General features: G+C 44.4%; 1 protein-coding gene and 1 long non-coding RNA gene across 4 annotated transcripts in view; both read left to right on the top strand.

Moving 5' to 3' along the window:
• Positions 1-818: 818 nt before the first annotated feature.
• On the top strand, positions 819-4,591 carry LOC124088922 (uncharacterized). Of its 2 annotated transcripts, none has more exons than XR_009226179.1 (3): positions 819-1,301; positions 3,540-3,679; positions 4,266-4,591. It is a non-coding gene; the product is annotated as an uncharacterized LOC124088922 (long non-coding RNA). The 2 variants fall into 2 exon arrangements; XR_006850506.2 differs by having other exon boundaries at positions 3,577-3,679.
• An 8,248-nt stretch (positions 4,592-12,839) lies between these two features.
• The window catches only part of Clmp (CXADR like membrane protein), a 95,672-nt gene continuing 82,661 nt past the window's right edge, over positions 12,840-25,850 (top strand). The window contains exons 1-2 of one of the 2 annotated variants that reach the window (XM_046438626.2): positions 12,840-13,158; positions 13,351-13,700. In XM_046438626.2, coding sequence (XP_046294582.1) covers positions 13,673-13,700 — 28 coding nt within the window. In that variant the 5' untranslated portion in view covers positions 12,840-13,158; positions 13,351-13,672. Of the gene's footprint in view, positions 13,159-13,317; positions 13,701-25,850 lie in introns of those variants that run through there. The other variant, XM_058577092.1, reaches the window with a different exon arrangement.

Genomic DNA, 25,850 nt, shown 5'->3' on the forward strand with positions numbered 1-25,850 from the left:
CCAGCTGATGACTGAATGGGGATGCTCGAGGTGTAATACCGGATTGGGGGACCCTGAAAGACCACCAGGAGCCCAATCCAATGATGCAAGCACACAGAGTCTTTATTGCAAGCTCAAGCCTGGACTCACAACTGTCTCCGACACAGAGGTTCCAAGGAGTGAGTCCTGGTCCTTTGTTCAGTGAGATTTTATAGGTTTTGGGGGATACTCTAAACATCACACAGCAAATCATTCCATACTGCGGGAAAATCAAACAACTCTTAACATTGATTAGCACATTCATTGGCGGGAACAAGTTGGGTAAGGGTGATTAGTTAGTTCAAGGGGTGGATAGGTTTGAACTGACTGGTTTGAGCCACGAGGGGTAGCAAGGGTGTTCGTACTAAACTACACAGTTTCCTGACATGTTATCAATCACCGAGACTACTTGAGGTGGGGGGTCCGCCTGGCATTCCAGGTATCTTCCCTGTCTCATGCTGATTGGTTATTGCTAGGGGTTGCTTGGGTTATCACGGTCAGGCCATAAGCCTCAAACATTCTTTGGTCTTTCTAGAAACTAGCATTGCTGAGTCAGGGACACCTGGCATCGCAGGCCTTTTCTGTTATTCACAAATAACTCAGCAGGGTAGCCAGGTGCCTAGGTGCTCTATGGGTTTTCCAAGAACAAGGGTCAACCGACCCCCCACCCCCACCCCCGCCCTTGGACAGGCCCTGCTCTAAGGTAGAGGCTGGTTTTTCCAAAATGGAATCACATCAGTTTCTCAAAGGTTACCATGGAAACACAGACAGCTGCCTTCTCCCCTTCACACATCTACACAAGAAGAACAGATATTTGCTTCCACTAAAGAGTTAATTCCATTTCTTAGTGGCCTCTTCTGGAAATTCCCTCTCCACTGATGATCTGGCAGAATCACTTGGAGCCAAAACAGCAGAAAAGGAGCTGGGTGACAAGGGGCACAGGAAGCCCTGCAGCCAGAGGGCATGAGCCTGGATAACTCCTGCCTCACCCATCTCTGTGCAGAGGGAGAGGCACAGTGTTCATCCTGCGCCAACCCAAGCACATTCTGAGGCCAGGCTGCAGTCAAAGACGACACTGAACAGTCCTCCTTTGCTTTTGAGGTTGCTATGACAGCCAGGAATTTGCAAACCAAACTGGACCTGGAAAAGAATTCTGTCCTTGGCCCCAAAAGTTTGTGGTTCCAAACTGTTTGCTGAGGGTTCCTGCTGTCTACTTTGATACCTGCCAGATGGAAGGATCTCGGAACCTGGAATCTGGAAACATCCCAGTGGAAAGGTTACTTGTAAGTTGTCTGAAACTGTATTAGATGGAATGTAGGTATGATACAAGGAACTTTTTGGCAGGAAAAGTTGAAAAATATTACCACTGGTCTCAGAGAAAACCTCCTTATCTTGAAAATATTTTATACCCATTTACTCTTCTGTGGTTTGCTAAGAACTTTCACATAAATTATCTAATTGGATCTTTATATCTGCCTGATGAAGTAGTCAGAGTAGATATGATATTCAGCCAATGACAAGGAAAATTAGGTTTTGTAATAACAAGATCCATAGCTAATGAGCAGCAGTACTGGGACTTGAACTGGGCTTTCTGACTCAAGGTCTTGCTTTTTTAAATTCCATTGTGATGATCAAAAACACAAAACAGACTACATCTGACATGGACAGTTTAGGAGCAGGGTTTTTATTTATAAGAATGTGATTTTAGGGGGTGGGGATGTAGCAGGGAATGAACTCAGGGGCACTCAATCACTGAGCCACATCCCCAGCCCTATTTTGTATTTTATTTAGAGACAGGATCTCTCTGAGTTGCTTAGCGCCTCACCATTGCTAAGGCTGACTTTGGCAATTCTCCTGCCTCAGCCTCCCGAGCTGCTATGATTATAGGTATATTATTGAAGAGGGATGATTTCTCCTCATTGTGGTAAAATACAACATAACAATCTACCAACCTTTTTTTTTTTTTTTTTTTGGAACTGGGGGTTGAACCCAGGGCTTTGGGAATGAAAGGCAGATACTTTGCCACTGAGCTACATCCCAACCCAATCTACCAACCATTTTAATTTATTTATTTATTTTAAATAACTTTTTTTTTTACGTGGTGCTAAGTATTGAATACAGTGCCTCACATATGCTAGGCAAGTGCTTTACCACTGAGCCACAACCCCAGCTACCAACCATTTTTAAAAGCATAGTTCAGTGGCATTAAGTAGGTTCACATGTGCAACCAACATTACCATCATCTTCACAACTTTCTCATCTTCCCAAACTGAAAATCTAGACCCATTCTGGAAGCTACCATTTTACTTTCCATTTTCTGAATTTGACCACTCTATGTATTTCATATAAGTGGAATCACGCAGTATTTGTCCTTTTAAAACTGGCTCATGTTCCTTAATAAATTTCATTCACGTTGTAACATGTGTCAGAATTTCTTTCCTTTTTAATACTGAATAATATTGCTTTGTATAGCTATACCACATTTTGTTTATCTATTAGTCTGTTGATGAACATTTGCTTCTACCTTTAGGCCACTGCTATGCTATTATAAAAATGGATGTGCAAACATATCTTTATGACCCTGTTATCAATTATTTTTTGGGAATTGCTGGATTGAATGGTAATTCCATTTTTATGTTTTTGAGGCACCATCATACTCTTTTTCATAGTACCATTTTATATTCTTACCAATAGTACACAAATGTCTCAATGTCATCAACACACCTGCTATTTTCTCTCTGTGTGTTTTTCTATTATTTTGCCATCCTAATGAAGGTATAGATGGATGAATTTTAAATACATGGTGGTCTAGGCTGGAATATTTGGAGAGATTAGAGAATGGTCCTAATAAAATTTGCTTAGCTTCCAGTTGACGTGCCAGCCCTAAGCCCAACAGAAATCTTCAAAAGGCATTGTACTAGTCACCAGGGAAAGCACTTAAAACTTGAGCAAATCCATGACTTGCTGTTAGGGATAATTAAAGTACAGATTATTTCCATAGGAGTTTCATGTCCTCCATATGAGCTGAGTTCATTATACAGATGCTTATTAGATAAAGATGCCTCCCTCCATAGCTAGAGAGCTATGTACACAGGAGATGGTAGGAATCTATGTAGGTGAAGATGAAGCTGGATAGTTGCTAGAAGGATGGCCAAGGGGATTGGAAGATGCTCTTCCCAAACAGCTCTAGAGTCTTAGAAGATACTTCCTATAGCTGGGTGCGGTGGCTCATGCCTGTAATCCTAACAATTTGACAGGCTGAAACAGGAGGATTTCAAGTACAAAGCCAGCCATCAGCAATGGCAAGGTGCTAAGCAACTCAGTGAGACCCTGTCTCTAAATAAAACACAAAATAGGTCTGGATATGTGGCTCAGTGGTGGAGTGCCCCTGAGTTCAATCCCCAGTACCCAAAAGAAGTTAATTCCTTTGTGTGAGCTTCCTTGTTTACTCTTTGTCTACCTTTGCACACTTCAGAGGGACTAGTTAGATTGGACTTTTTATATATTTTTTTGAATTGTAGATGGACATAATACCTTTATTTTTCATGTGGTGCTGAGGATTGAACCCAGTGCCTCACGTGTACTAGACAAGTGCGGTGCCACTGAGCCACAACCCCAACCCTAGATTGGATCTTTAAAGGACTTCAGAAGAAAATACTCTGTGAGTACCAAATTTAACTATATCTGATCATCTCCAGAGTCATAGTTGTGCCATAGTTGGATTCCCATAATGTGGCTTGGAACAATGGAGACGCTAAGGGCTGCTGAGTTTGGGACTGGAAACCATGTTTGAATCTCCCAACCTCAGGAAGTCCTCCCCACCTCAAAGACCCCTGTGCCCCAGAAAGCAGTTCCTGATGACCCACATGACAGCACTCCATACCACTTTCCAGAGAACTGCACTGTGCCTTTCTTAGACCCACGACTATGCTGTATCTTAGATTTCTAAAAGAATATTATATACCTCCCCACCTCCCATAAATTGGAAGCTCCATGGAGGCAAACTCCAGTTCTGGTTTGCACAAAGTAGAAAATAGAGTTTACCAAAAGCTCCCTAACAAAAATTTTTTTTTGTGCCTAACTCATTGTCTAGACCTGTGTCACATGACCCTCCTGGGGGACATGGGAGACTAAGAAAGTGGACATTTTTCTTTTTAGCCTCTTAGGTGGATATGGGCAAAAATGGGTGTTAGGAATGGGATTGGATGAGCGAGTGAGCTCTGTCTATCTGCTTTCTCTTTGTACAGGTCACATTCTCTGGGAGGAGACACAGTTGGGGGAGAGGCCCACCCTGAGTTCTGGGCCTGGGTTCAGTTTCCCCCCTGTGCCCTGCTGTGCCCTGCTGTGTCCATCATGGGTCCACACCAAGCACATTTAGACTCATCGACTCTCTACTGCAACTGTGCAAGATGGGGGACAGAAAAGAATGATTGATTTCAATTAGGTTTTGCCAATTCCTACAATTAATATTCCTAATTATGTTTATCTCATATTCATTAGGAATACAAAGAGCTGACAAGCACTGGCATTTGTATTTTCTTCAGATAAATAAATGAGGTACTCAGGTCCCTAATTTGTTCAAGCGGACTCAGTTGGTGATAGTGCCTGCAGGGCTTCCTGACCTCACATCCCATGTTCTATCCATACTCTCCGCTCTTACACTCTAGTTTCAGGATGTATTTTTCCTCACCTCCTGAGGGCAGTACTGTCAGGGAACACTTAAGGGCCACAAGACAATGATCTGAGTTTGTCACATGTCTGTGTGTGGTGGGTCACATGGCTCCTGAGCTTGGCTACCACGGACATCTGTCTTGTCAATGAGCAAGCAGCTGTGAACAGCTGCTGACAGCTGTATGTAGCCTCTCAGCCACAAACTACATGAGTTCCCCACAGGCAGGACAACAGTGGCACGTTTAGGCTTTGCATATTCTGTTTTGTCATCAGTTTTGTTCCATGGCTTCAGCTGGGCTTCATTCACTACTAGAAAAATGTCCCTGCTCTGGCTGGGGTGTAGCTCAGTGGCAGAGTGCTTGCCCCTCCCATGTGAGGCACTGGGCTTGATCCTCAGCACCACATAAAAATAAATAAACAAAATAAAGATATTGTGTCCATATATAACTTAAAAAAAAACAGAAAAGAAAAAAGTCCCAGCTCTTCCCTGGGCCCAACATACCTGTTTCTGCTACTAGTCACCATGGAGTTTCCTGTTTTCATTCCTGACCTTTTAGGAAGCGGCAGAACCATTCCACACTCTAGAAAGAGAAAAAGGCCCGTCGCTTGGCAGTCTGCTTTCATTGGCTCTGCCTTTAACTGGACAGTGACCCCTGAGATAGCCTGTCCCCTGGCTGGGTCTCTATCTACGAAGTAAGAAATAAAGACTAGAAGAAACTCTAAAGGCCCATCCAGCTCAATAGTGGAGACAGCAGCTGCACAGAGATGGGATGACTGCCAGCTTGCAGGCTGGAGCGCATCCTTTAGGCCTGAATGCATGAAAAATACATCAGCGCTGTGCCGACTGGGGACTGCAAGTTGTCCTTCCTCAGCCAGAAGATAGGACTATTTTTGTTTTCTGTTTTGGTCATTTCTGTTCTCTGCCAGGTGCTTACATGGTAAGAGGGAGACTCGATGTTGGATTCTTATAAAAGTCACCTGTCACTGGTCAGCTGCAGAGTGAAGCCAGGCATGGGTCTGGTAACTTCTCCTTTGGGGAGAAGTCACCCAGCAATCGCCACGGGTCAATGCGAGACACTGGGGAGAGCACTAAACTAGGAGTTGAACTAGTGTTCTAGAGCTTCCGTGCTACCAGCTAGCTGTGTGGCCCTGGGTGAACTTGCTGTCACTCGCTGAGCTGTGACATTTTCAGGAAAATAAGGAAGTTAGATCTGATGCCTCTAAAATTTAATCCTTAAGTTTCTTCCTGTCTGCTTGGCTCCCTTATGCCAACTTTTCTTGTGGGTAATTCTGAGTAGCAAAAACATTTTTTCTGCTCTTAATCTCAACTCAGAGATGGGGAAAGATACAAAGAGAAGAAAGATAGAATACTTTTTGCTCCTTTAATTGTGTGTTTTTCTTAGAAAGCCGCTAGACTTCACCAGGCCAGGCACAGTGACACATGCCTGTAATCTGTAATCCCAGTGGCTCAGGAGACTGAGGCAGGAGGATTACAAGTTCAAAGCCAGCCTCAGCAATTTAGCAAGTCTCCAAGCAACTCAGCAAGACCCTGTCTCTAAATAAAATATTTATTTATTTATTTTAAATTTTTTTATTATTATTTATTATTAGTTGTTCAAAACATTACAAAGCTCTTGATAAAATATTTTTTTAAATGTCTGGGGATGGGCTTAGGTTGTGGCTCAGTGGTAGAGCACTTGCCTAGCACATGTGAGGCACTGGATTCAATCCTCAGCACCATATAAAAATAAATAAATAAAATAAAGGCATTGTGTCCATGTACAACTAAAAAAAAATTAATATCTGGGGATGTGGCTTGGTGGTTAAGCACTCCTGGGTTCAATCCCCACTAGACTTCAGTGTTTTGATCTAAAATCAGGAAAGACTATCTTCTGCTTCTTGGAGAAGAGAAAGGACCCTCTGCAGATCCAGTTACAGCATATTCTGGGGTCATGACATACACTGCCCTTTTAGTTAAGGGGCAAGAGAGATGGAATTGCTGAACACCAATGTGCCCTACATGGACACCAAATGCCAGGAGTTTTCTTTACATAGTCTCCTGCAGGCTTCTCAATAACCATATAAGAAATCCTATAGATACAATCATGTGGGCTGAGAGGTTAAGAAACATGTCCAAGACAGGCAGTCAGGAAAGTAGCTAGAATTCAAAATTATCCTATCTTCCTGCAAAGCCTGAACTGCCTTCCTGAGGTTGTTAGTCTATAAGAATTAAAAGTATGATGTGGGGTGGGGGTGAGGAGACCAGATCAGCTGATCTCAGGGGGAAAGGTAGAATGTAGAGCAGAGTCCTTCTGTAAATCCTGAGGTTCCTCAGCTATAGGAACCTCTGTGTTCATGTTGGCTTTTGAGTTTCCTGTGACCACCTCTAAAGCCCATTGGAGGGAGGCACAGACCTCTGCATTCTGAGTGCTTTATTTAGGCAGATGGGGCAAAGATCTTTTCTTAACCAATAAATATCCTACAAGAGACTAGCGTCCAAAGTCACTGACTCCACTGCTGACCACAAAGGTCAGAGATGGGGACTGTCCCCCATGTGATGTTTATAGAATAGGGCCTGGTCACTCTCAACTGCTATCTCTATCATCATAAGGAGAACACTCAATCCTTACCCTGTGTTAGCACACTGGCCCTCAGACATAGCCTCCATAAAACTTGTCCAGGCAAGACCCTGAAAGCCAGCTGGGGCCTCTTACTATCTAACCATAAAAAGAAATAACACATTGGAAAGCCAAGTTGAGAAGTATCCTTGCAGGACAGGAAAGAATATATAAAGATAACCTTGTTTTAATAGGAAAAGGAAATGAGACAGAAAATTGGCTTTTCTTACTACAGGGAATGGAATCCTATGAACTTCACTTTAGTTTTAGTTGGAACAAATATTTACCAAGTCTCAGATGTGTTAGACACTGCAGCAGGCGCCTTCCTCATAAATTCATTTCTTCTTCCTAACAGTGTTAGGCAAAGAGGAAAGGAAGACTTGGTGAAGCCAGGAGATCTATTCATAGACACAAAGAGCCTCAACTTTCTCCCTTCTAGCCCAGAATGTTTTCCATCATCAACAGCTGCCTCTTTGTAAACGTATGAGCTTGTAACTTAATCTGTGAGAATGGAACATAGGTGAATACCTCAAAGTGGTTAAAAGATGTGGTCCACAGTTCCCAGGCACCCTGTGAGAAGGGATAATAGCAGAAATGTCCATCTTCCTACTGTGCTCCCTTACTCTCCGTTGATAAGACCCTTCCCAGGCAGTCTTCCTTGACTTCTTCTACAGTAGGCCCTGCTTTGATCCCTGTAGCTCTCTGAACTTTTCCCCTCCATATTTGACTGCTGGTTTGTGTCCATCTTCCTTGACTCAACATTAGCTTGAGAGAGGAAAGATCAATTTTTCTTTGACCACCATTAATTTTCCAGTGCTTGACAACAGAAAATAGTAGATACCTAATGAAGATGTGCTGGATTTTTGTTTTGTATAGTGTTGTTTCTACAGCACTGGGGATTGAACCCAGGGCATCACATATTCTAGGCAAGCTTTACACCACTAAGCTATATCTGCAGCCCATTTATTTATTTATTTATTTATGAATGACCAGGTCTCCCTAAATTGTCCAGGCTTGCCTTGAATCTGCAATTTTCCTTCTTCAGCCTTCCAAGTGGCTGAGATTACAGGCATGTGCCCAGCTGTTTTTGTTTTGTTTTCATGCTAGGGATTCAACCCAGGGCATCACACATGCTAGGCATGCTCTCTATCATTGAGCTACAGATCCAGCCCTGAATTACTGACTGAAAGAAAGATGAATGGGTAGATGGATGGATGCATGAGGTTTATCATTCCCTCAAAGTTACCATCTCTCAGTAATTGAGTAATTTATCTTTCTGGTTGTGACAAGTTAACTTACCCAGCTTCCCTACTTTGTCAGCAGTCACTCAAAAGACAGTGAGTCATAGAGGTTTGCATCTTCTTACTTTATATCCCACCTTAATCATTTACTAACCATAGAATGGGATGTAATTTATTTAATTCTATGAACCTAATTTTCCTCATTGTAATATGATATTGTGAGGCTTACTTGCAGGAAGTAATCAAATGGCTGCTATTTCTTAGTGTACAATATATTAGCTCTCTTACACTCATCTTGGGTGCCTCTTTTCTTGGCCATTCCCTGTCCTACCCACAATCATTGTTAAATTCTTAACCCTGTCCAATCTTTCTTCCCAAAGATTTCTAGTTTTGTTTTGTTACCCTTCTGTCATCTGCCCTTCAAATGCAACAGATTCTAACCAGTCCCTCTGCTTCAGGTTTCCCTTCCAATGCATCATGCCGTCCCCCATTCTGGTGGCTCTAGAATCCCCACAGAGGAGATATTTAGGGTAGCACTCTTTGGTACTCCATAAGGGAGAAGACTTGAAACTGCATATGCAGATTGTTACAGGGCAGAGACCTGCCATAAAACTGAGGCAGCAATTGTGCCAGGAAGATTTCCCAACATCTCTGTCAGAGCAACAGGAATGAGTTTATTAGAAAGGATAGGAAAAGGGAAAAGATGACACTTCCAAGGGAGAGAGACCGAGCATTCCTTCTAGTTTTATTGAGGGGATCCCAGGGAAGTTTTTAGAGAGTCCTGCCCAGATACAACTTTTGACTTTTGACGGACAGCATAGGAACTACACGGTCCACTTCCAAGAAAGCATGGTATATTGCTCTTAGAGTTGGAGTTTTTAAGAAAATTGAGTCCTCCCCATTTTTGCCTTAATTTCTTGCCCCCTTACTCAGTTTATTACTCTTGGAATAGCCCGCATCAAGCTTTTTTGTGAGGGTCTTGGTGTTTTGGTTGCCAGGGTCATTGGGAGTTGTGATGGTTTGGTGACAAGGGAGGATTGAAGTCACCTGGGAGGGTGTGACATAATCTTAAAACAATAGCTTTTATTTATTTATTTATTTGCTTATTTATTTATTTTGCTGGGGATTGAAGGGGGGTGGTGCTTTGCCATTGAGCCACACCCCAGCCCTTTTTATTTTTGATTTTGAGACAGGGTGTCACTAAGTTGTTCAGGATCTCCTTATCTCAGGGCCTTGCTAAGTTACTGAGGCTGGCCTTGAACTTTGATCCTCCTGTGGGCAATAGTTTTTCTTAAGGGATATAATTGCAGCTGGAGGAGGTTTTAATATACCAAGGTCCCTTCTTCCTGTAAGGCTTCCTGTGGTTTTCAGTTGCCCTTCATCGTCCTGTTCCTACTCACCTATTTCATGGCTTGCTAGCTACCTGACACATATCATTTTACAAAATACTGAGATAATGTCCTTTAGCCATATGAAAGCATGGGGTAGGAAGATGGATGGACATGAAAGACATGACCCACTACTACCCAACCCTTGACCTCACCTCTGGACTGAAGTTGCCTATTTACACATCCTGTGGTTCTCATCAAGATATTTTTGTTAACATCTTTTTGATGAGAAGATGCAGAACAAGTTCCAGAATTCTTTGAGTTGCATTAAGAATCCTTCACAATTTTGGCTTGTCTTAGGTATTTTGCTCCAATTTTCAATTTCATTTCATATATATAATTTCATTCAATGCCCTCTAAATACACCAAATCGATACCCAACTCCATGTGTTTGTCCAGGAATGCCCCACCCAGGGCTTCACCCAGATCCTCTCATCTAATGAATGCTATTCCTCCCCAAGACCTGGCTTAGGCTTTCTTCAACGACACTAGCCTAGTGTGCTTTCCTGTCACAGAACTTCCATTGTTTCATTGTCAGGGTCATTACTCTGACACTTTACTTTCTGACATTGTTGTTGAAACATTTCACATGAGATCTTTTCTCTCCTACTACACTGGGAGAGCCATTAAGAGTCAGGGCCACCACCTGGTTCTTTGGGTTTCCCACAGCACCCAAGCATAATCCGTTGACCCCAGAATAGGTAGGGCATGGATTGCTGAGTTATAGGCCACACCAGAAGCACTTACTTTGCAAGGATGGCCCAGAAAAGAGGCTTTGAATTTAAGGATAGTAATCTCCTGGGGGCCAAAAGCCCTCCCCCAGGATGGTGAACCAAATACCTACTGGTTATAAGACTTTGGACCTGAGAAAACAGTATTTATGACCCAGTCTCAGCCTGACCAAATCATTTCCTGTGTTGACAGCTAATGACCTTGAACTGAAAACATCTTGATACCTTGGACTTGAGCACATCTGCCTACACCCACACACATCTGTCTTTATGTACAAACCAGCCCTCAAGCAATAAACAGCCTAGAGTAACCAGGCCCGTGAGAAAGGCCACCAGTGATGGAGGAGTAGAGGTGGGGCCTTAAAAACATGCGAATACACTTCCCCTAGGAAGAAATAAAGAGGGGGAATCTGGATAAAGGGCATCTAAGAATTTTTGTACTATTTTAAAAAACTTTTTGGTAAGTCTAAAATTTTGTCAAAAAATTTAACAAATTAAAAAAAAACAAAAAATTGTTTTCCCTGTGTAGTTTCCTTCCTTGTTCTTTATCCTTTTTTTCCAACACATTTATATTGGGATTATAATTGTGAATACATTTGTTTTCCCCATTACACAAGAAATATAAAATGAAAAATAAAATTACTTCAGAGTCAAAGAAACCTTAAATACTTCATAATAGAAAATGTAGTAATTCAGGGGCCGGGGTTGTGGCTTAGTGGTAGAGTGCTCACCTAGCATGTGCGAGGAATGGGTTTGATCCTCAGCACCACTTAAAAATAAATAAATAAAATAAAGGTATTGTGCCCAGCCAGACTGCGGCAGTGTCCAACTACAACTGAAAAATAGATGTTTAAAAACGTGGTATTTTAAAATATTAAATTATAATGCTAATATTGGAATAGAGAAGTTTTGATATTTATTTTGTGATCTAGGGCAAAATATTTAGCCCTAAGTTGTCATTTCCTCACCTAAACTGGAATTTAAAATGCCTACCAGTTAGCACTGTCATAAGAATTAAATAAAAATAAAACATTAATTAATATAAATCCTGGTCCATAGTTGGTGCCAAAATTTAATTACCAAGTTATAGTCACTTTGTGTCCTCCACACCTAAGACATCGTATGGCACTGAGTGAATGCATAAGAAATAGTTACAAAAGGAGTGAATGAATAAATACTGCAATTTTACTAAGGCAACTCTACATCAGATCTCAGAGCCCCAAGAACGGCTCCTGCTTTTGCTAACATTTGAGTGTCCTGGCCTCTGCTTTCCTCCACCTTTGAAATGGAACTGGTTTTCATTACAACTGTAAGGACTGAGCCAGTTAGGACTAAAGGTCTTGGGCAGAGGGATGGAAAAACTAGATGAAGATGTGACCTAGTAGGCCACTAGCCCTCTGGGGTAATCTGGCAGCTGCCCAGCTTCTCAGGCTGTGGCCCCAGCTCCCAGTCTAGACTCCAGTGAAGGAAGGTGAGCGATTGTATCCTCACCCAGCCTTCTATGGGCATTGAGAGACTGGGGCCAGAGAGCGCAGGTCCCAGCTTTCTGGAAGGCCAGGTACAGGTTTCACCGTCTAGGCTCCAGTCATTGAGACCTGAGTGCCACTCTCACAGTTCTTTTCTCCGCCGGTCCCGTTTCGCCGCCACTGAGCAACCGGATCTTAAAGTACCGAACCCCTAAGGCCAAATAAGGGTAGGAGGCGACTGCGCTCTGTCCTGTTTAGCAGCCAGACTCCAGGTGTGCGCCTCCTTGGCAGGGTCGCGGGTGCCCAGGGAGTGCTCGCCCTAGCTCGGAGGACTTCATTCCTCTGCCTTCTTTTTCCTGAAACGGGATGGTGCCAGTTTTGCCAGGGCCCTGTGCAATGCAGTTCGTTCTTACGTTTCCTGAAGGACCCCATCCTATCAAGATCCGGATCCCCACTTCACTAGGACGGTGGCTAGCTTAGCTTTGCCCAGATCAGAGCGCGAACACTAACGACAAGAGAGGATAAGCAAACGTAAAAGGTCAAGGGAAAGCCAGACAAAGTGTGGCTGCGAGGTGCCAGAACAGGCAGTTAAGTTGGAAATGCAACCACCAAACCGGTTGGAGACTGTCTTAACAACCCACGTCCATGCTCTACTGTCTAACTGATCGGTCTGGTAGCTTCCTACTGCCCAAACCCGACAGGGAAAGGACAGGAGAAAGGAGGAAGGAGGAGAAAAGAAAAGAGAAGTGGGAAGAATGTAAATTTTAAGGGAGAAGAGAAATAACTGAGTTGGAAGAAAAATGGAAGCAAAGAGTGGTGTGTGAGACGGAAGAAGAGATGCAAGAGAGAAATGGAGAGAACAGAAAGAGAATTGAATTAACAAGGCCTCACCCTACGGCTCTTGGCCGAAGTGTTAGTGTTTCTCTCCTACACAGAATCAATTACCCAACACCCAGCGCCTCCAGCAACCAAACCGCCTCCGGACCGACCCCAATTCCCCCGCGTCCTTCCCTCCAGACTCCGAGGTAGATCCCCGCCCGGACCAACTCTAGCCTCTCCCCCGCCGAGCAGCCCCCACAGCTAACCCCAAACGCGGAGAAGGAGGGAGGGAGGGAGGGAGGGAGCCAGGAGGGAGGGGCTGCGGTAGGAGGCAACCATGTGGTTCCAGCTCAATTTTTTTTCCTCCTCTTTCTCCACTCGTTTTTCTTTCCAAACAGGGAAAAGTGTTCCTTGAAGCAGTAGTGCCTTTCCTACTCGCCTTCTTTCCCCCGACCCTACTCCGGGCTCAGGTCCGAGTGCGAGCTAGTGGGGCGAGCGCTGGAAGCCCCACGGTGCCTGGGAGCGCAAGGCGCGGGGACCCGGGAGAGGGGCTTGGGGACACAAGGCGTGGGGAGGGCTGCTGCGCCCGCACATGGCTGCAGCCCCCAGCTCGCACCCCGAAGCGCCGCGCCCAGCTATCCAAAGGTCTGTCGGCTGCGCCCAGCCGCCCAGCAACCAGGCAGCCGCTGAGCGGGGAAGTGCCCGCGTCCGAGAATCGGGATGTCCCTCCTCCCGCTCCTCTTGCTAGGTGAGTGCCTCGGGGAGGGCGGGAGTTTGGATGGCTCGGGGCAAACACAGCCCAGCGTCCGGGAAGACTAGCCTTCTGCACCGTGGTTCCCCGTAGCCCTTGAGTGCGCGGACCACTGGGTCCCTGCCTACCCGCCACGCAGGAGCGCATCTGGCAGCGGAGGACCGCCCAGTCGGCCATCGAAAATGTCTCACACATCTGGGCCCTTGAGCTGGCTGGGGGTTGGGGGGCATTTCCTAGTCGAGTTTGGCCGTGAACCATTTAATGTGGAGGGTCCTTCTTAGGGAGGTATTTGGTTTCAGGAGAATTGGGGGAGGGAAGGTTCATCCAGGAATTTTTGTGCCAGGTTCCTGAGGGTGGGGGGAGCTTTTTTGTTTCAAACAGGCGCCTCTGAGAGCTCAGATTAGAAACAGATGTGTTGTAGGGTAAGAGGAAGAGAGGGGAAGAGACTGGGCAGGAAAGGAGAGAAGGAAAAGGGGAAAGAGCGCAAGGACCATGAGAAGGTGCAAGCACTAAAGGCGACGCGTAGAGGAAGGAAAAGGGGAACGGGGAAGATAGGGAAGCAGAACAGGATAGCGGGGACAGAGCGACGGGAAGGGGATGAAGACTTAAAACGAATGGAAACAGAGCGAGCACCACTTTTTCTTAAAACATGCTCTGGAGAGAGAAGAGCCCTCCTAGGTGTCCCTTTGTGGCCTCAGACATCCTAAAGTAGGTTGACTTACCTAGGCTGGAGAGGGAGGGGCGGGTTTGCAGGACAGGACCCCGCAGGGAATGAGCAGCCCGAGGTTCGAGAAGGGGAATGAGACAATGTGAGTGGTCAGGACAGGGGAGGCAGCAGAGAGAACTAAAGAAAATTCACAGTGTACCATGAAAGCAAGCTTGGGGTCCACCTGGAGAAAGGACCCAAAGTTACCAGGAATTCAAAAATCAAAGAGCCCACTGGGGTGGTGGAGGATGGCTGATGATCCTTCTCAGGACACCAGACAAACACTGAGGGAAGCACTAGCAGAACTAGTCCCCAGTTTGAAATGACTAGCTGGAAGATCTCTGCCAGCTTACTCATTATTCAGGGTTTCGTTTCCTTAGCTCTGAAACAAAATGAGATTGTTCCTAAGGCTCTTTTAGCCCTGAAAACCTACAACAGTAGGTGATGGAGGGAAGCTGATGTCTAGAAGAAACAGCAAACAAAAGTGAAGAGGCACTAAAGAGCCAGCTTGGGATAGGTGGCCAGAGCTCTCTCTTTCTTTGGAACTTTACAAACTGTAGGCCACACTCAGACTGGTAATCACCCAAGCTAGTGGAACGGAAGAGGTGGGCTAACCTAAACTCAAATAGGATGGGAAATGCCTTTGGCTAAGTTTTGCAACACATGCCCTTTTGCACATCTGACCCAGCTGGATGGCACCTTGTCTCCTTCACCACTGAGTTCTCAATTACCAGATGTTTAGTAGACTCAAACATTGGAGTCCTCTTATTAGGTTCTTGTTATACTGAGCACTTTATATGTACTATTTTGTTAACTCCTTTATTCTTTATACCAACTCTATTGGCTACCCTTTGTGATTAACCTCATTTTACTGATGAAGAAATCAAGGTGTAAAGAGGTCAGATAACTTGCTCAAGGCCATGAGCTCATAGTTAGCAGAGATGGGATTTGCAGGTAGGTCAAGTACAGTTAACGGTGGAAGTGAAAAGTGACTGGTCCTTATGATCAGTTGCCATCTGCTGTTGTACCTGGTTGTGAACACCTGTGATGATCAGCTTTAGTTCAGGAGAAAGGAGGATCTGAGCAAGATATGGGTCAAAAGATGTCATAATTCACCAGCCCTTGTTTATTGAGTGCCTACTGTGCACAATCATTCCTCTGGTGAGAAAATACAACCCTGCCTTCATCATTAAAGTTATCTCTCTGATTTCTGTCTTGGGTCTGTCCTGTATGTGTGTATGTGTGTGTGTGTGTGTGTGTGTGCGCGTGCGTGTAAGAGAGAGTTTTGATGCACTGGCGATATAACTCAGGGCCTTGTGCAACTGTTATACCATCAAGCTATATCCCCAGCCCTTGGGTCTACCTTTATAAAATTTCACAACTAAGGTCTGGGTATAAGAGAAAAGAGGACTTGTGACTTAGAATTATGCACAACTGGATTTTCATTGTTCACATCTACTATTAATCTTTTGCTACATGTAGGACTTTGTCAGGTATCCTTGAACTCATGACATCTGGACTCTGAGTTGATTAAACTGTTCAAGGAAGAGACAGACATCAGAGTAGAACAACACTGAGGGAACCCCTCCCCAATTGACATCTCTGCAGGAATCAGGAGCCCCCAGGGGAAGCAGTTCTGCTGACTGGATTAGCCCCTGATTACAAAGATGTTTTGAACCCTGATATACTTGAGGACTCTTTAGAAAAGCCAAAAAGAAAATCCACAGAATTGCCTGAATCTTAAAATCATCTCTGGGCCTTTAAAGGGACAGTTCTGGGGCTGCTTCTGATTATGGCTGGCTTGATTTCAGGCTTTTCTTTTCCTAGAAAATGCACAATACAGCAGAGGAATTAAGAAGGCTGAGAGAGTCCAGGGTCTCATTAAGGATGGGCCAGTTGATTCTTTAACTTCTGGACCAGCCAATAAGTGAAGTCAAATGATGTGAATGAACAAGTAGTGAATGAACAAGTAGTGCTCTGAACCCTGCGGAATAGGAAGGGGGACCCCAACCCCTTCAAATACCACCCCAACCCTCCCCTGTTGTTAGGGTCCTCATGATTCCACCTTAACTTTCCTGGACATCATAATTCCATGCTACATTTGTGACCTACCTGACCTCTCTCCTCCGTCCTGTACACTGCTACCTTATGAAGTAGCTGGTAGAATGCAAAGGACTTGGACTTGGGAGTCTGGCAAGCTCCCTGGGTGCTTGTTCTGACTCCTTTGTTGGTAAAATGAGGGTGGGGTACATGGATCTGGAATTCAAAATTTCTATAACCATGATCTTTCTCCCTTCTCATAAACACTTGGTAGTGCCCATTGCTTTTAATATTGAGTGCAAATATTTCAGTCTGAGAGGATGGGGAAAGAGTTTGGTTTCCCAGAAAATGAGCTCAAGGAAGACTTGAAAGTATAGGCCACTGGGATAGGTCATGATGATGGGCATAATAATGAGATATTTTATATATATATATATATATATATATATATATATATATATATATATATATATTTTTTTTTTTTTTTTCCCCCAGTAGGCTCATATCTTGTCTCATCCTATTTTTGTCTTGTATACATACGAGTGGATTTCATGAAGGTACTTAATGATGAACTAGACATACTTTTTTTTTAAGTTAGAGTCACAGATTTTCAAAATTGGAAAAAAGCTAAGAGAATGTCTAAATCAATAGCTCATGAAATTTTGAGTCCGAGACCCTTCTGAAAATCTGATGAAAACCACAAAAACCACTTCTTATCAAAGTTGCACATGCATCAAATTTTGCCAATAATTTCTAGGGGCTGATTAACCTTTTGATATCCTTCCTTGGAACCTAAGTTTAAAGAGACTTGGCTAAGGTTTTACAGCTAGCTTAGTAGAAGGGTCAGGACTGGAACCCTATTTCTGTGATGTGTCCCTATCCCATGTTCTTGAAACAGAAAAATGTCTCTCCTTCCTTTTCAGCTCATGTAGTTAAACTTCAAGATCACAGTCACTCTTCAGTGCTTCAGTTAAATGAGCTAAATGCTGAATAATTGGCATGGTTTTTATGTTGAGAAATTGGTTGAAAAATAGGGCAGATGTCGTAACATTTCAATTTAACTATCATAACTGGAAATCCTGGAAACTTTGTGCAGTGTCATGTTTAATGTCTGGTGCATTTAGGAGAAAGGAATCAATATCCTAAGTTCCAAAGATGTTGGTGTGTGCATACAAGGAGTGGGACCGGAAATCAGTGGCTTCAACCTTTATGATTTTTCTGGGTTATCCTGGGCAAATCATACCACCCTCAGTTTCTTCCTGTGTGCAATGAGGATATTAGCCTAAGGTTAGTTCATATTCCACTACCTCAAATTGTGAGGTTTTGAATTCTAAGATTGTGCTAGCTGGTTAAGATATGGTTGTGATCAGGAAGACCTGGGTACTGCCATACTTGATTTTTTTCAGTTACTGTCTGCTCATAGCAATATGTGGCATATGATTACGCACCCAGAAGAGCCAATGAGCCAATACAAAGAAAACAGTCATAACCTCCATCCTGCAACTGTGCTGTGGCTCTGTGAACCAGGGAACATCATTCGAGGTCAGGGTAATGACCAGATCTCCCTGCCCAGGAAATTCAGAAACTGAAATACAAAGGACCTCATCCTAGGCCATTACCTACAAAACTCCAATAAGAATAGACACCCAGGAGAGACTTCAGTGTAAAGAGTATTGTGTGAAACAATTTGCAAGCATTAAGCATTTTCTTCTATTTTTAAGGCACAATTTGCATATAATAATGTGTACCTATTAAACGTATAGCTTAATGGATTCCTTGCATGGATTTGAATCTGCGCTTGGGGTTTGAAATATGAGTTGCATATTATTATTATTAGCTCACTGTTATACCCTGAGAGGAGAGCATTTAGAGCAGGAGTATTTTGATGATGTATTTAATTTCTAATATTTGTAATGGTGAAGCAGTTTCTTAAGTACATTAGCCAAACTTTTCTCTCCCTCCAATTGTTCTCTGAGAGTAAATGTCATTACTACTACTGCATTTTACAAATAAATAAAATGAGGCTTAAAGAAGTAAAATAAGCTTTTTAGGAAAACGCTGTTAGTAAACAAGTGAGCTGGGACATCAAGCCAGGACTTTGGATTCCAAACACCATGTACCTTCCACTTACCAGGAGAGATGCTATTATTCTGAAATCATGGCTGTGTGGCCAAGAAGATAGTGTCTGGCCACAACAATGGGGTGCTAAACCATACATCCCAAAGTGGGAAATTCTATTGGAACATTTATTATCACCCATTCCCTTCCCAGGTTCATTCAAATTTTTCATAAGTAGTTTGTTTGATTTAATGACTTGTTTATAACTGAGTCACTAGTCATATATCATGTGTGGATTACTAGTCTCTTCTACTTAGTCGGAGCCCTCTTGTAGCCCTTGAGCTTACTATATAGAGTGCCCTGCTCTGGGGTCTGATGCAGTCTCCCTTCTTAGCCATGATCTTGAGGCTGTGGATGGTGAAGCCTTAGGGAGGGGTAGGACTTGCTTGTATGTTGCTTTTTCTAGTAAAATTCCTATTTTCTGCAGTTCTGACTTCCTTGTTTCCTAAAGAAAGAATGCAGATTCTACCACTCACCCTTTTCCCCTGCCCCACTCCCCACCACAGTACTGGTTATCCGAGCTCCTAAATGTCTGGATTCTGGGAAAATAAAAGTGTATTTCCTTTGGCACCCTGCAGACCCACATGGGGAAGAATGCTGACATCAGACCTTGATTTTGTGAGTGGCAGTCAGTTCAATGGCTGTGTGTGCAATCTCAGCCAAAGTCTGCTGGTGATAAGACTGAAAACTGCTTTGTTTCAAGAGAAGGCAGGGAAGAAAGCTGTTTCCTTTGCGCCCATACTGAGAGGAGAAAATGAGCACTCTCTTCAGAATAGCTCCCCAATCAGTGTGGAATATTGGAAGTTTTTCTAAAGAGAAGCAGCAGAGGAGGTCTTGAAAGACTGGGTCAGAAAGCTGGAGTAGACAGAAGAGGAAGGCTATGGGCAGGGGGAGGGGAAACAAGGAGAGAGGCCAGAAAAGGAGGGAAGAGGAGGAAGGCAGAGGGACTGCAGAGCAGGGAAAACCAAGCTAAACCAACCTGGTGTTTGTGCAGCACCCTTTTCCTGAGATCATTCTTTTTCAGGGAATTTGCTGTTCCCCCTTTATCCTCTTTGTTCTTTTGTGGTGTGGTCCTGGGAACTGAACACAGGGGACCTCTACCCTGAGCTGCATTTCCAGCCCATATTTTTATTTGCTTTATTTTGAGACAAGGTCTCAGTAACTTGCCCAGACTGGTCTCAGACTTATGATCCTCCTGCCTTAGCCTCTCCCAGGTCACTGGGATTATAAGAATGTGCCTTGTACCCTGTTCCCTGTGTGTTCTTTAGCACTCGCATCTTACCCTGCCATTTCTGACTGCATTCACACTCACTCCCTCTCAAGATAATTACAGAAGGGCCAGGCATGGTGCCTCACAACTGTAGTCCTATTGATTCCAGAGGTTGAGGCAGCTGAATTGCCAAGTTCAAGGTCAGCCTCATTAAGTTATCAAGGCCCTAAGAAACTTAGCAAAACCCTATCTCAAAATAGAGAATAAAAAGGGTTGGGGATGTGGCTCAGTGGTAAAGTGCTCCTGGACACCCCCCAAATCCCCAGTACCCCCCAAAAATGCCCAGTATCAAAAAAAATTTAAAAAATTAGGGATGAGCCTTGCAGTCTTCAGATCCTAAGCTAGGCCCTGAGACTCCAATAACAATTTCTGTCCCCTAAGAATTCACCCAGTGGGGAGACAGTCATAAACATGAAATTACAGAAAGGACAGAGAGATCATGTAGGAAAGCACCAAAATTTCTAGGAGTTCAAGGAGGAGGCAACTTATTTGCATGCCATCTGTGAAGGTCCGGTATTTCTTCTTCTGTGGTCTTCAGGGTCTATGTCTGATCTTTTCATATTCCTCACCGCACTTTCATGTGAGTGAGGTTGGTGCTAAATAAGCAGGGGTGGGGGGTGATGGATCACCCCATCAGCATGGAAAAGGATGCATTAATCAGCGTGTGTCCTTGGCATTTGGCCAGGTACTTCCTGGAGGGATTGAATCTCCCCAAGACCTTGCCTCTTCAAAGTTATGGTGTCATTCTTCATCACAACCTGCCAGCTACATAGCTACCACTATTGCCTCTTCCCTCATGGGAGGCTAAAAAGAAAAAGAAAGAATTATTCTATCAGTGAATTTGAAGCTGTTAATAAGGGCAGTCTGTTCACCCGGGGTCTGTTCACCCAGGGTCTGTATGGTATTCCTCCATGTGGAAAGAGAATAGGATCAAGTCAGGGAGGAATTTTCATTATCAGGAAAAGAGACTCAGCCCCTGACATTCTTATTTCTTTTCTGGATGGTGTTGGGGGTGGGGATCCAATCCCTGAGAGGGAAATTGCTTTGTGACTTCACTGTTTAAATTTAGGCCTGGGTTTGTGGGGATCGTTCAGACTTGGAGCAATAAGCCTTCTAACCCAAACTCTGTCACTTCTCATTACTTCCAATGACAGTTCCAATTATTTCCAATCACTCTTCAAGGGAAGAGCAGGGGCATGGAGCATAAAGCTTCCCATGTGGACCAGCCATGGAGCAACTGCTATAAGAGCTGGCCATTGGAGTCCCCAGACCCTGGCTTGAAGCCTGTCTGGGGTGCTGCATAATTGCATGACCTTGAGCAGATTACTTCACCTCCCTAACCTTATTTTTTCTCGACAGTAACAATGTCATAGTGTGCGCGTATGTGAGAGAAAATTAAATGAAGCTAATGCATGTAAAGAATTTCAGCCCCCTACTTGGTACATAATGAACAGCGAACATCTATTGTTATCGTGACTGTCTTTGCTGGGGGAGGGTCAGCCCAGGGGTATTTGTGGAACCTGCTGGAAGACAGCTGATTTGGGTCATGGGGCCAGTCTTCAGTGTTCTGGCCATGGCTGCTCCTCTGCCCTGCAGGCAAGTTCCTGGTGTCCTTTGGGTAATATTGCCTTGCTCCAGGATCCCAAGGGACTCATAGACCCCATCTGTGCCCCATCTGTCTGCAGCTGCTCCAGGAGAGTAACTTTTTGTTTTATTTATCCCTGGGCAAGAGATGCCCTTCCTATGCTGCTTAGCATGCTGTCTGCAGGTCGCTGAAGCAACATCACAGCATGTAAGTCTTTTCTCAAGCTGTGCCTTCTCTACCACATGCTCTCTAATACCTGTGCCAATGTGGACTGCCCCAGCTTGGGCAAATAACTGCTTGTTTCATTTTTGCTTTCAGTGGCAGATAGTTTTATTGAGCATTTACTATATACTAGGCATCATGCTAGGGATTCTCATACAAGTAATTTCAGTGTCCTTACAATGATCAATGAGGTTGGTATTATTCTTACTTTACAGGTCGGAAAACTGAGGTTAGGTATTTTGTCCTGGGCTGTACAGCTTGATATAACAAAATGGTAAATTTGAGCTCAGTTTACTTTCTGTAAAGTAAACATGGAGCCGGGAAGTCAGAAATGAAAAGATAGCAAAGGTAACAGGCACAGTTACATGAAGCTTAATAATAGGGATATGTGTTAGTTTTAGTCACCATGAACAAAACACCTGACACAAATAACTTGGGGGGGAAAGATTTTGGCCAGCAGTTTCAGAGGTCTTAGTCCACAGTCAGCCACTCCCTTGCTTTGGGCCTGAGGTGAGGCAGAACATCATGGTAGAAGCGTGTGGAAGAGAAAAGTTGCTCAGCTCATGGATGCCAAGAAGAAGAGAGAGTGAGAGGGAGAGAAAGGGGAGAAGACAAACCCTTCCAGGAACGTTCCCAGTGACCTACTTCCTCCAAGGAGGCCCTACCTGCCTCCAGTTTCTACCTCCTCCTAGTACTCTCTTCAGGTATCAAGAGATGATTCCATTGATGAGGTCTGGGCCCTCATGATCCACTCACTTCCCCAAAGCCCTCCCTCTGAATATTGCTTCACTGGAGACCAAGCCTTCAACACACAAATTTGGGGGACATTCAGATTCAAAACCTAACAGGATCTGTTCTGAGAAATTGTTACCAGGCGATTCTGTCCCTATACAAAATTAAAGTGTACTTACACAACCAAGGTGGCTATGGCGCCACTAGATCTAATCTTGTGGGACCACCTTAATGTATTTGATCTATTGTTGACTGAGTCTTCTTAACATGGCACATGACTCGCTGATACACAGCAGGAGGCCACTCAGGGACGCCTTCCAAGGAACTATAGATTCCTATGATCTCAAGCAGTCATGTCCTGACCAAAATTAGACTCTGAAGAGCCCAACACCCAAATTCAAGATGTGTTGAATTACATTTCCTTTTTAAATTCAGAAGGAAAGGCAAACTTCAAGGTGAGAAGAAAAATCTGTTCTTTTCTGCTCACCTGAGCAGCAAAGTGTGATTTTTCTCCTGATGAGAGAGGGCTGAACTGGTGTCCCAGATTCCTGCAGGCCCAGAAGTCTTGCTCCAAATGTATCCTTGGGCCAGGCAGGTGAAGTCTGGGTTTTCAGCTGAGGTTTTGTCCCCATTCACTTCCCTCTGAGGGAGTTTCCTCCCCCACTCACTACAGCCTGTAACTAAGTGCAGCAGGTTCTGCCCCCTCTGTCCTCCTTGGAGGAAGGTCTGGAAATAAGGCCACCTCTCTGCAACCCCCTTTCATCTCCACTGCTTCTTACACCCTCTTCCTAGAGCCCTGCAGCTTCCCAGGCCTCGAGGAACCCAGGTGACTCTATTCCACATACTGCCATGGTAGCCTGACCTTCTTCCTGCTCCTTCCCTCTCCAGACCCAAAATGGCCTGTTCTCAGTCTAACACCAAAGGAGAGAGGGAGAGAGAGCTCTATACAGATAACCCTCAGTGCTGTCTTTCCTTTCTGTTTCTTCTCCTGATGCACCCACCCACCCCCCATAACTTTTGCAGGAGATCTACCCCTGAAAGACTGGACTGCCAAGTGGCCCCAAGTTTACAGAGGTGCTTTGCCTCAAGTCCCACACCTGGCTCACAAAGACCTCCTCACTATGGTCCTTCTATTCCCCTGGGCCTTGTTACATCTTCTGCCCTTCCTCCCATCCTTTAAGAACAGGGGTTCAAAAACTCAATATCACCATATCTGCATTTCTGGATTCGCTGACTCTCCAGGCTGAGAACTCTGTACTCCCAGAGCTGCTTGTTCACACCTTTTTGGGGGGCGGGGAGGGGAGACTGGAGATTTAACCCAGAGGTGCTTAACCCACTGAGCCATATCCTCAGCCCTTTTTATTTTGAGAGAAGGCCCAACTAAGTGGCTAAGGCTAGCTTTTAATTTGCCATCCTCCTTCCTCAGCCTCCTGACCCATTGGGATTACAGGCATGCGCCACCACACGTGGCTTGTTCAAAACTTTTGAATAGCATAGGTGACATTACAATGCCATTTGGAGTTCTCGGTCTTCTCCTGGGATTGCAGCAGGGAATACCAGATCAACCCAGCAATGTGGACTGACTCCTGCTCTGGCCCTCTTAGGTCCTCCGAGGTGAATGACTAAAGAATCATGTGTGGGCCCTGAGCCAATTCAGGGGCCCCTTTCCTCCTGCATGGAGCTTAAGCCACTCTTCCTTCTCTTTTCCTGCTTCTCTTCTGCCTTGATGGGTTCACCTTGTTTATTACCAACCCTACCAGGCTATTACAGAGGCAGAGTAAGCAGAAAAAATACAAGTCAGGCAATGATCACAGAAAATTTAGCTGGGACTTAAAACATAGGATCTCCAGGTTTAGTGCTTACATGTATGTTAGCTCATCTAATCTGCATGGCAGTGTTGTGAGGCAGATATTGTCAGATTGTTTTGCAAATAAGGTTCAGAGAGGTTAAGCAATTGTTCTGGTGTACCTCAGTGAGTCAAATCAAAACTAGAAGCTAGGTCTTCTAGTTCCCAAATCACTTCTTTTCCCCTTGCTCTAAATGACCATGAACCCTGTTGTGAGTAGATTATGCATCCCATAGCTTTCACAGCAGGGCTTCTGTGCTGGTTCCCCTCTTCAATTTTTTTCTCTCCACCCCTACCCATTAAGTGGACATTCAGGGAGCTTTCTTTGAAAGACAATTGCCAGTAGATAATGGCAATGACCGTAGGTACAGTGAGCAGCCATCCTAATTTGCCCAGGAATGGGGTTTCTGAGGATGTGAAATACAGGATCTTTAGGGCTGAAACCTGAACAGTTTTGAAAAAATCATCTGGTAAGTCACCTTAGTATTATCTCGCCACCTCAAGTGTGATCTTCACACTAGCCTCTGGTTTTACTGGGGAACTTTATAAAAATGCAGATTCTCAGAACTTTTCCAAACCCTGAACCCAAATCTGCCTTCAGAGCAAGATCCTCATGAAGTTATTTAAAAAGACACATACAAATGCACACACACACACACACATACATAGTATTTGAGAAGCTCTAGAGCAGGACTTAAAGCATCTTCAACAAGAGTTAGGGAATTGGAAGTTCACACCTGAATTAACTAAACTAGGACAGAATTTTCTGTAATTGTGGATGCCATGCAATGCTACAAAAGACTTAGGTCTGTAAATAGTGGAAAGGGGTTAGGGTCTCCTGTTCAATTGAATTAGTTAACTTTTTCATCACTGTGACCAAAATACAAGATAAGAACAACTTATAGGAGGGAAAGTTTATTTGGTGCTCACAGTTCCAGAGGCCTCAGTCTATATATGGCCAAGTCCATTGCTCTGGGCCCAAAGTGTAGAGAAGCTGCTCCCCTTGTGGCAGCCAAGAAGCAAAGAAAGAAGGGAGGAAGAGACCACGGGACAGGACGCGGGATGGAGGGTGGGGGGATGCACCCTTCCAGGGCATGCCCCCAGTGACACACCTCTTCCAGCCAGGACCCACCTACCTACAGTTTCCACCCAGTCAATCCATTCAAACTGAACTGATTAGGTTGCAGCTCTTGCTATCCACTCATTTCATCTCTGAACATTCCTGTAATAACACACGCACTTTTGGGGGACACCTCATATCAAAACCATAATAGGGGAAGGGTGGTAGGTGATTCAGCATTGTGTAAACATGAGTGAGCAATGGTTAAGATCTTCTGTCCCACCATCTTCTGTTTAGTATTCCAGATGCCCATCTCCTTCCAACAATGACGTTCTTAGGAAGGTGTTGCAATTTCCTGGTTCCCTGGCTATGTCCCTTGTTTAGGAACCATCTAGAATGTCACAGTGATAGCAGATAAGCCACAGCATATGCCAGGACAGTAGCAGGCTGTGTTCTTGGGGCCCCAGGGCTCAGAGATGTGAAATAAAAGCCAAAAGGGTAATGCGTATAATAGGAGCCATACTTGACAAACAGCAGACCCTCGGTAGCTCCTGACAAAATAATCAGT

Source organism: Marmota monax, unplaced genomic scaffold, assembly GCF_021218885.2.
Source record: "Marmota monax isolate L192 unplaced genomic scaffold, Marmota_monax_Labrador192_F-V1.1 WCK01_AAM20220418_F8-fsc00081, whole genome shotgun sequence".
NCBI classification, from domain to species: domain Eukaryota; kingdom Metazoa; phylum Chordata; class Mammalia; order Rodentia; family Sciuridae; genus Marmota; species Marmota monax.